Source organism: Eublepharis macularius, chromosome 17 (assembly GCF_028583425.1).
Source record: "Eublepharis macularius isolate TG4126 chromosome 17, MPM_Emac_v1.0, whole genome shotgun sequence".
NCBI lineage: Eukaryota > Metazoa > Chordata > Lepidosauria > Squamata > Eublepharidae > Eublepharis > Eublepharis macularius.
This window is the reverse complement of record NC_072806.1, coordinates 29,195,736-29,206,156: the sequence shown is the minus strand read 5'-3', so window position 1 is coordinate 29,206,156 and position 10,421 is coordinate 29,195,736. Positions and strand designations below refer to the sequence as shown.

The 10,421-nt window shown below is 47.3% G+C and overlaps 1 protein-coding gene across 1 annotated transcript in view; it reads right to left on the bottom strand.

The window, feature by feature from the left end:
- Positions 1–5,291: 5,291 nt before the first annotated feature.
- The window catches only part of TAOK1 (TAO kinase 1), a 71,540-nt gene continuing 66,410 nt past the window's right edge, over positions 5,292–10,421 (bottom strand). The window contains exons 19-20 of the mRNA XM_055002093.1: positions 10,218–10,400; positions 5,292–8,227 (exon numbers count right to left, since the gene is read on the bottom strand). Coding sequence (XP_054858068.1) covers positions 7,766–8,227; positions 10,218–10,400 — 645 coding nt within the window. The 3' untranslated portion in view covers positions 5,292–7,765. The remainder of the gene's footprint in view (positions 8,228–10,217; positions 10,401–10,421) is intronic.

Genomic DNA, 10,421 nt, shown 5'->3' with positions numbered 1-10,421 from the left:
AGCCAAAAATTTTAAAAATCTCGCTTTTCATAAATCCATCACCAAGCATCCTACCCCCAAAAGGTTAGAAACCTCTCCTTCCTTGAGAGGAACATAGAAAAGGACTTCCAGCAACTAAGTGTAAAGAGTCCAGTAGCACCTCTTAAGACGAACCAACTTTACTGTAGCATAAGCTTTCAGGAACCACAGCTCTCTTCGTCAGATGCATCATCAGATGCATCTAACGAAGAGAGCCGTGGTTCTTGAAAGCTTATGCTTCAGTAAAGTTGGTTCGTCTTAAGAGGTGCTACTGGACTCTTTACTATTTTGTTACTACAGACTAACATGGCTAACTCCTCTGGATCAGCAACTAAGTGTTAGTTGAAAACTGAAAAATCCCTTACAATTTTGGCAAACATAGCTTCTCTGTGTACATGGTTATGGCCTGCAGTCTCATACATCAAATCCACTCCAACACAGAGGTGGTTACTGGCCGGGGATAATATGTACATTCTGAGCTGGCAAAGTGAAGCGGTGGTGGGATGAAGGGCAATGATCAAATTTGCTACAACCCAAGTTGTGCGGGGACACACCCACTCCTGCACATACTCGCTTTTCTCCTTCCCTGCATCTCCCCGTCTAGCTAACTTGCACGCCAATATAGATTCTATTGCCTCCAGAGACCACACCTGTGCATATGCACACCTCCTTCCCCAGCACAACAGCAAATGCTTCAGATGATACGGCATAGGTGAGATGCAGATCCATTCTCATTTCCTACAACCCCCTCCCAAAATATCTACTGACAAAACCAACATCTATGTTCAGCTTCCAAGTTTCTTGCCTCTGAAGTCTAGGCCAAGCAAATGTGCGAGAGGGTCAAGTGGCAAGAGTATGCACACAGCCCTGTGTCAGATATCTGAGGGAGTGGGGAAATACCCCCATGCGACATTTAACTCGGCTAAACGTGTTGGAAAATTCTGACATGCCCCCGGAGTGACATCCACTAGAAACCAAGCGTCTCTCTACATGAAATGCCTCGGCATGTGTTCGTCAAGTGTAAGGAGATGCAATGCTAGCCAGGAAGTGTAGTTTTAAAAGACGGAACCGGCCAAGACTGGTCCTCAAGAGGGTTTGTTAATTTAATCTTCGCCTCCCCAAAGACTGCCAATTTCACCTCTCCAGTCTAAAACTGTGCGGGATTGCAACTAGAGGGCAGCAAGGAATGGAAATGGGCTTGAGCTGCCTTCCAGAGCTGAGCTTGGACCAGGAGAGGTTACAATGGGCTAAGTTTCCCTTCTGGCATTTCACAGCCCCTTCATACAGCTCCAGTGTATAGCAAAGCCTTTGCCCTGCTGCTGGCTCTGTCTTTTTAAACTACCCTTCCTGGCTAGCATTGCTTCTCCCGACGTGTTCTTCACGTGTCATGTGTCTCGTGTAGAGAGAGATTCCAAGTGTCCGCACAATCAGCAACTGTTAAAGGCAGATCTTCGTTACTCACATATCTTCTTGTATGTTCACACAAGTAACAGAAAAATGGTCGAAAATCCGTTTGTAATCATTAAAAGACAACTCTCTGGATACCGCTGACCCCCAAGCATGAAGACTTGCAAGCAAAAGAACATTTTCCTTCTAAGCTTCCAAATCAAGCTGGATACTTCTGTTGTAAATATCAGTCCATTAACAATTGTCCCCTGATCTTGACATTCTGCTGAGCTAGGAGTTACCATAGAAATGTGCAAGGCTGGAATTAAAAAAAGCCCGCAATTCACATCATTCCCTAACTTCAATGCTGGCCACTCTCCTCAAACCCAATAACATGGCTGGTTCCTATGGAAGACAGGAGTGGCTAAAGCAAGGGAATTGAAAAGAACAAAAACTTCCACCCCAAACCTGACATCCAAATGCTGCTCTCCTGCCAGCCACCGAGACCCCCCGCCGTCCCACCCAATGTCACCTCCAGCGGATGGTGCAAGCCTGCCCCATGTCTCGAGTTTGGAAAGGGACAGTGGAAAAAAGGGCTCCAGATTCCAACACTAACCCCCACCGCCCACAGGTTGATATGTTAGCTATATGATTTGGATACATTACAGTATTTTCTCTCTCCTTCCACTCTGACAGGTTGTCTGTGAAACTGCACCAGGTTACCTGTAATTCTGAAAGGGAGTGGGGCAATGGCAGTAAAAGAATATACCCTTTGCTTACACCGCTTCTTCTTACCAGGGCACAAATCCTCATGAAGAAAGGGGGTGTTTGGTAGGTTGGAATTGAATTGGTATATTTGAACTGGACAAGGAAAAGGCGTACCATGCACTGCACCCCCCCCCCAACCTTGGACAGGCTGGAGGAAGCAACATACAATTGCAGAGGCCCTTCTCAGGATGGATTAAATGCAAGAGCAAGCCACATTTACTCCTTTTCTTGCTGACGCAACCTTTCCCCCCACCCAGAGTGCATGTTTACCCAAGGTTTTAGAAAAGGGCTTTCAAGGGAATCCAGTGAGAGATTAATGCACAAGGGCCAGATGGTGCATTAAAGCGTACATAAGATGACAGCAAGACAGGGACCTACATTTACTTCTGGCTTGGAGAGTTCCTATTCTTTGCTCAATCGCACTCTCCCTGACAAAGCCAACTTCTTATCCTTTGGTTTTAACTATCTGGAAGAGGACATAGTGATGCCCTTTGAAAAAGGGAAAGAAACCCAACAGAACCCAAGGATTTAAGTCAGGGGTCCCCAACCTTTTGGAGCCTTTAGACACCTTTAGAATTCTGATACAGGGCCGTGGTGCAACCACAACATTCTGCTGCTTTGGAAGGTGAAGCCAACCAGAAAATTGCCACTGGGAGAGGTAGAGCCACACACTGGGGGAAGCCTAAATTTAGGGGAGGCACATTTTTTTAAAAGATACAGAAAGAGTAAAACTAACACTGTGGTGGCAACTGCTGCAAACACACACACACAGATCTCCAAAGGCCAATCAGAAGCCCTGCTAGGTGAGACTTCCACTTCCCCCCATCTTTCTAAAAACACTTGGCAGGCGCCAGGAGAATTGTCAGCAGGCACCCCAAGTTCTAATCCAAAACCCATCTGCTTCACAGCTACCAGGATATCGGCATAAAGGTCAGATTTAGACCTCACCTTTGCATGTTGGTCCAGTCTAGAAGCTGGTGATGCTACAGGAAAGCTTTGGTTGGCCTTCCCAAATTGTAAATCCAAGTAGCATGATCTCCTATAGAGAACAAGCTGACTCCTTATAGAAACAGCTGGCCCTCCTTCACCCATGGGGCCAAAAGACACCGACTCTGATGGGACTGCTTCAGAACTCATTCCCACAGCTGAATAACATGGATTTAAAGGAAATGTGTGACTCTAGCTCCTTAGGTCAGTTTTTGCAGTTGCGCATGTCCCAGCTCTGCTGGCATCAACCCTCATGTATGCGTGCAGCAAAGGGATATTTTCCTACATCTGCAAAACCAAAAGAGATGGAGAGGCTCATGGGCTCTACAGATACCACAAAAAGGATGAAAAGGGGTTGCTTTTAGAGTGTTGTTGTTGCAACGCCTACACCTAGACAGCATCTCAATCATGCCCCCTCTCCTCCAGGAGCTGGCTATTTACAGCACACATCTACAAACAAGAGTGAAAGGGAAGGCCCCATCCCTGAGTTTTTGAGAATTAAACCAGCAGCACGCCCCCTAATAGGCCAGCCCTCTTATTCCAAGAGACATGATGCAAACTTGTGCCTCAGACTACAGCCAGCTCCTGGGCTTCTTCTAAAAGAAATCCATTTACAAGATGAGGGGCGTCTCCACCCAAATCAACCTCCAAAGCATTGTCGGGAATGATAGGCTGTTGGCACCTCCTCAGAGACAAAAAGCCTTCTGTGCCTTTACACCCATTCACTGTACATTATACACGGTAGGCATGCAACAACACACAAACATATGCACAAACAAGAGCCCATCTGTAAAAAAAAATGATGCTTTGTATGTGTGTGGTGAGCTGAGATCCACAGAGGGTATGCTTTCGCCGGGTTTCCTAATCCAAATGGAAACCACTAGGTTGCTCTGCACTGGTGAGGTGGATCAAAGGGCCTTGTGGCTACCAGTCTAACAGAAAGAAAAGGTTTAAAGAGCCAGTGTGGGGTATTGGGTTCGAGGGCTGGACTAGGATCCAAAAGACCCAGGAACAAATCCCCACTCTGCCAGGGAAGCATGCTGGGTGACCTTGGGCCAGTCCCCCCGCCCCCAGCCTAACCTACCTCATGGGGTTGAGAGGATAAAGCACAGAATGGTATAAGCTGCTTTGGATCCCCCACTGGGGAGAAAAGAGCAGTATAAATGAATAAACAAACAAACAAACAAAATATTGCGAACCCCCCACCCAAAACGGAGGAGCACAGAAGTGCCCCAGCAAAGAATAGGAAAAGAGTTGTTGTTTCTCTCTTTGCTTCTGCAGTGAGGACCTTTGTGATTCCAAGTTCAAGTCAGAGGAGGAGGGATTTTCCAGATATGAAGAGCAGTCAGACATGAGGGTTCCAGCAGCCACCACGGGCCATTTGGTGCCTTCTGAACCTTTTGCTGTGCTTCCCTTCTTTTGCCTGCTGCCTGACACAGACCCTTCCTTCCCAGATTCTGCACGGATTGGCCTTATGTTCAAAAATGACTAAACTGTCATTCAGCAAATGCAACATGTGCAGATCTTCTGATATCCTCTGCAACTTTAAGAGGAATACTGCCCTGGACCAAATGACATGCTCGTCTGAGAGCAGCAGAGGAGAAAATCCACTTGCGAGGCCCTAAACGACATAGGGAAGATGGATGTGGACAGTGAGGCTTGTTTCCAAGTCAGGCAGGTGCGTGAGAGAGGAGGATTCTGTATGTGGAAGGTAAAACTCTGGGCCAAAACCAAAGTAATGTAATTTTAGGACATTTTGTTTCTATAAATCAAAAGGCAACCAAACAGAAAATGCCATCCCCGAGATCAACATGGAATGGATGAAGCAAACTAACAATTTTTGAGAGGGGAAGGCAAATAAAACTATAAAATAAATTCTGAAATGTCTCTCAAGTTTGCAAACTGATTCAGAAAGCATTTGCATCTCTCAGGAAGAAAGTTATTGGCTTTTATACACATCCATCAGAGATGGAGGTGGGATCCACAAAGCAATTTCACTGAAAGGTCTAATTCTTAAAGGAAACCTGAGCCACCAGCAAGCCCGGCTTGCTCAGATCTTCACTCGGCTCTTCTTAACAAACATCCATCCATTCACACGCCACATTCAAACCATTTAGACCAATTAATCTGAATCAGTTTTTGCAAACTATTTTAATTAAAATATTAATTCATCGAAGAGTCCAGGTTCTGGCAAGGGATGATGTACATGGGGAAAAAAGAGAAATCGGTTACACCACAATTCTTTCCAATAAAAGCGCTAATATTGAAATGGACATGGGGAGGGGGGAGGCAGCAGTTAAAGCCTATGCTTTTACATCACACAAAACAAGATGATTTCAAGGAAATCTCCCCTGACCAGCATTTCATCATAAATGCAAGCAAAAGAATGAAAAGCACTGGGGTTTCAACGCCACCTCATATCACTGCTCCTTGGGTGCGCATGTGTGTGTAAGCTAGACACTGAGGAGTACCCCTGCCCCCTATCTTCTAGGTTAGCACCATTTTCTTGATGCAGTACTGCCTAAAAGGGAGAGAGCTCAGAGGTTCAAGGGATTCAATGGGGGGGGGGGCTTCTGAGTTTAAAAGTTTCAGTGTTCTTTTCTTTCCCACCTTTGAAAAATAAAACTGGTTTAATTTTACTTGAAAGACAGGCCAACTACAAAGAGTAGCTAGGGATGAAAGGGTGTCCTTTGATATTTCTTGCAGAAATTTACAACCCAAGAATATAAAGCCAACTAAAGGTTTGCTGTTTTGATGTCTCCCCAATCTCTGCACTTAACTGAAACAACTGTGCACAGCTCAACATTAGAAGGCCTTCTCCCTACCCTCCTTTCGGGGTTGATTTGGGTTATGGGCCCAACTTTGTGCCCAGTGATATGATCAACCAAAGTGTTGGAGGTTGGGGTGGGGAAGGAGAGGGAGGGAGGGAGGGAGGGACATACAGACACTGACGGAAAGTTAAGGATCTGGAGTGGTGTTTAATTTAGCTAATTAAAAAAGTCACACTGGTTTAAAAACTGAGCAGCAGTGTGACAACACGTTAGAGTATTTTCTATACAAATATGTCACATGGACATAAACATTCAGAAAAAAACCTTGCATTTTTGAGCCCTATAGATGTGTTAAAAGGCAAACCCTAGAGTTAGTAGCTAGTGTTTAAGTGTGCAAGGAAACTACTTTACAAAGATCGCAGTGAAGCATCCCACGAGAGGAACTTTTTTTTGGAAAAAAATCACCCTCAGGTTAAACTGCTCTCATTTTAACCCCTTTTGATGCCAGACTACAGCGCCTCCTTCCCTGCCCTTGGCCTTAGAGGTTCCAAAGATTCTTCTGAGCATGCATGGTCTTCCATCTCAGAAAACCGTATTCGCAGGTTTCCCCATAATCCACGGGCATGCAGGAGCTCCTTGGAAGCAAAGCCTCTGGGCAGAGGGGCTGAGAGAGGTGGCCAAGCAATCCCAACAGCCATGGCATTGTGAAGAATTCAAGCCAAGGATGGGTTGTGTGTTGCAAAACGTCTACAGAGGCAGTCAGGGGTTAGTCGGCAGCTGGGAAACACACTGGTGGCTCTTGGCTCCCTGTGGCAACTAAAACACTCAAACAATTGGCTGGCTTTACATGTAAACAAGAAACTGTGGCAAGCCCAAGAAGGTAACGTAACTGGCAAATGTAGTGTCAGAAGGAAAGACTCCTCATCTACTGATGGCATGTTGCAATTTATGGCATCTTTTGCAATACCTCTGGAATTTTGGACTGGCTGCCTGCAAGCTTCTGAAGAATACAGCAGACAGACCGGGGTGATTCCGGGTGTCCTGCGAGTTGTTCTGATGCTTCACTAAGATGAGATGTCACAGTATTAAGTCAGAAAGGAGATCCGCCTCCCTGACCCAACTCTTCCCTCCCGCATCTGCGCATGACACAACCCAGGCCTGTGGGGCTGAACCAGAAACAGACTTCAGGCAGGTGCATTTCACTAGTGCAGCTCTTTCCAAGGCCTGCCTGAGCAACTTCACCATGTAGTGCAAGAGAGAGAACATGCACTGGGGTGGAGAGTCTGCACTTCCTCTCTTCCCCGGCTTCTCTCAGCAGGCAAAGTCCTCTTGGCCTACTCTTGCTGCACGCTTTTGTTTGGTCCCTTCTCAGCAAGAGGTCAACCCTACCAAGGGGGAAAGGGCACAGATAAACACAGAGAGAAAACCAAGAATGCCCAGGCAGCTCTTGGCTTGGCTAATTCGCCATCAGTATCCCAGTAAAGGAAAGGTGATACCAGCCTTTCCTTTCTAAACTTCAGGAGGCAGGGAGCTGTCCAAATCCACTGGAAAAGAGAAAGACCATCCCACCCCTACCACTGAAAAAGCCACCCTCTCTTCACAACTTCATACTGCTTCCTTAAAAAACAAAAAAGGTAAGAGAACTCTGCAGCCAAATACTATGACATCCCTGTTAGTAAACCCAAAACAACGCTTTCCCAAATGAATGCGCTCACCAGCCCGCACCCAGAGTCCGCGCTGCTTGTGCCGGGCTCCCGGAGAGGGTGTCTGTTGGCAGTTTCAGTTGGCAGGCAGCTCCAGTGGAATCACCACCCTCGGAGACACGTTGGAAGTTATTATGTATAAGACATGTGTGACCCATTGGATATCTGCGAGGTGACACTCGTGCTCCTGCTCATGCCCTGCTCTGTCCGTCCCCCAGAAGCTGTCCGCCTCAGAGCCTGGGGGCTGTTGCGGACCCCTAGTGAACTACCTCGGGGTATCCCTTGCATGGGCCCTGAGGGGTGACCCCATGGCTGGGGACCGCCTTGCATTGGATGGCCCCATGCTTGCGGTGGGCCACCCATGGGATGACCCCAGTGAGGTCCCGTGCCCCCAGAAGGATTGTGGGACCAGCTAGAAGCTCCCGGGTAGCTGTGGCTGAACGCCTCGGGGGAGAGGTTCGAAAGAACCATGTTACTAAAGCCTAGCCTCATGCTCTCTGAATCAAAGGCCTCTATTTCCCGGGCCTGGCGCTCCAGCAGGCTTCGGATCCGTTCAGTGCGCTCGTTCTGTAATGCCAGCATCTCTTCTTCTATCTGTGCAGAAAAGAAATTGGGGAAAAAAACAGGGGGGGGGGTGATTTTAGCACAGGAATTCCCAAACTGCATGCCAGGGCACACTAGCAAGCCAAGAGAAATAGAACTATTAAGTAATTCAAGGCTTCTGTAAGCCCACTGCGTTTCTCTGCCATGCAGTGCTATGCCGGCCATGCCTGATTTCCACCACTCAACGCAGAGATGCAGTCAAGTGACCTGCTCGCAGAGAAGAATGCCTGCTGTGGACGTGCAGGATTCAGTGCTCTAGGTACTTGCCTCTTTCCAACCCAGAGGCAAGCGTGATTCCCATCAACAAGGGGGTGGCGCAGATTCTTCTGCAGCTGCCACCCTTAGATATTCTGAAAGCAATTATACCCGGATGGCTACGTGAGGGATGCCTCCCATTTTAACTCATGTCCAAAGTACAGCATCACTATTGGCACCCCCTTTAACTTGGCACTCAAGCCAAACCAGACACTTGAAAAGCGTTCATCCCCAAAGTCCGCATTGCCATGGAAGCCTGACCTCCCGGGAAACCATTCCATACACCAGGCAACTCCAAGGATGCAGCTGTCTTTGTTTAGCAAAACCTTGAAAAACTCTGGAAACGCCACAGGAAGCACAGCAGAGCCAAGAAGGGGGCTCAGGTGGATCACCAGAGCTTAACCGGGCCAACGTAAGTAAGCAAGTGAACCTGCCATCTTTGAGGCATTCTGCTCCAAAATAAATTTTTACTGGGATGAATGCTGCAGTCATTCAAGCTCTCCTATGCAGATTTCCAGCATTACTGGTTCGTGCGGCTATTGTGCTCTTTATGTTTCACCTGCTCTCTTTGGGTGAGCCTCAGACAAGCTCAAGCTCAGCTCCTTGTAGGTGCTGCTGCTCCCTAGAGCGGCAAACAGCAATCACCATGAATACACTGATCTACTGGACTCCGTCTAACAGCCCACACCCAGTGAGAGATTATTAACAGAATACTGCAACAGAACAGGGTATGGCTGCTTTTCTCCTGCCAAAAGATGACACCATGGTCCTTCTAAGGCACAGAACTAAGCCGGGCAATGATCATTATTCAGTGATGCTTCAGCTAGCCCACAGGACAGCTCACCATGGCTCTTTGCCCCACAGCAACGCAGCCTAGACAATGTGACCCCAGTGCATGAAATCTCTCTGCTCACTGCCATGTGCTGCCTTAGGAAAATAACACCCACCTCTCAGAGGGGGCAGCTGTGTTAAGTCTGTTGCAAAAAAACTGAAACAGGAGTCCTGTAACACCTTAAACTAAAAAAATTATTCTCATATAACCTTTTGCAATAGAGCTCACATCATCAAATACTATGGAGCATCAATCCAAAGCAGCTACATTTATAGTCAAGAGTTGATGCAACAGAAAGATGTGAGGAACATTAAAATGAGAGGTCAGTGTGCTCTCGAGAGTACGAAGACACCAATGATTCAAGGAGCTTGGAATACCAAGGGCGACATCACACTCTAATAAGCTGCATGCCTCTTATTTGCCTTTGCAGATCTGAGGGCACAGAATCCTGCTGTGGAAAGGCAATGAATATCATTTTGAGAACAGAGTTTCTTTGGAATGACATCCAATACACCATCAGGATTCTCCCCAAAAAGGCACACACTCTTAAGCACCCGCATCCTTAGCCCTGTTCAAGTTGCAGTGAATGCACTGTACAGTCCATGTATAGTAACACTTGATGGCTCTTTGTATGCATGCGAGTTCTCACGTTACAGTCAACACATGTACCTCCGAACATGTGATATTCCAGGTACCAGTCCCTGGTGTTATTCATAAAGTGACTACACACCAGCTCTTTCTTACAAACAGATGTAAGCACAGACAGACAGGATGCACGTGAGTTCACTGTAACACCTGAGCAGGGCTCCTTGTTTTAGCCAACATTCCCACCACCCAGGAAAGAAAAAAGAGCAGGAAACCCAGATGCAGGAGCTGTGCTACGGGCAATCATACCTTCTGCTCCAGGAGAGCCCTGCGCAGGGACACCCGCTGCTCCAGTTCACGCAGCTCCCGGTCATGCTGGGCTTCTGCCTGCATTTTGATTTTACTCTGGTAAGCGTTCAGCAACTCCAGTTCCTGCTGCAGCTGCATCTTGAGGACCTGGCACTCTGCTTCCTGCGCCTCATCCAATCGCAGCTGCAAAAAATTGGAGATATT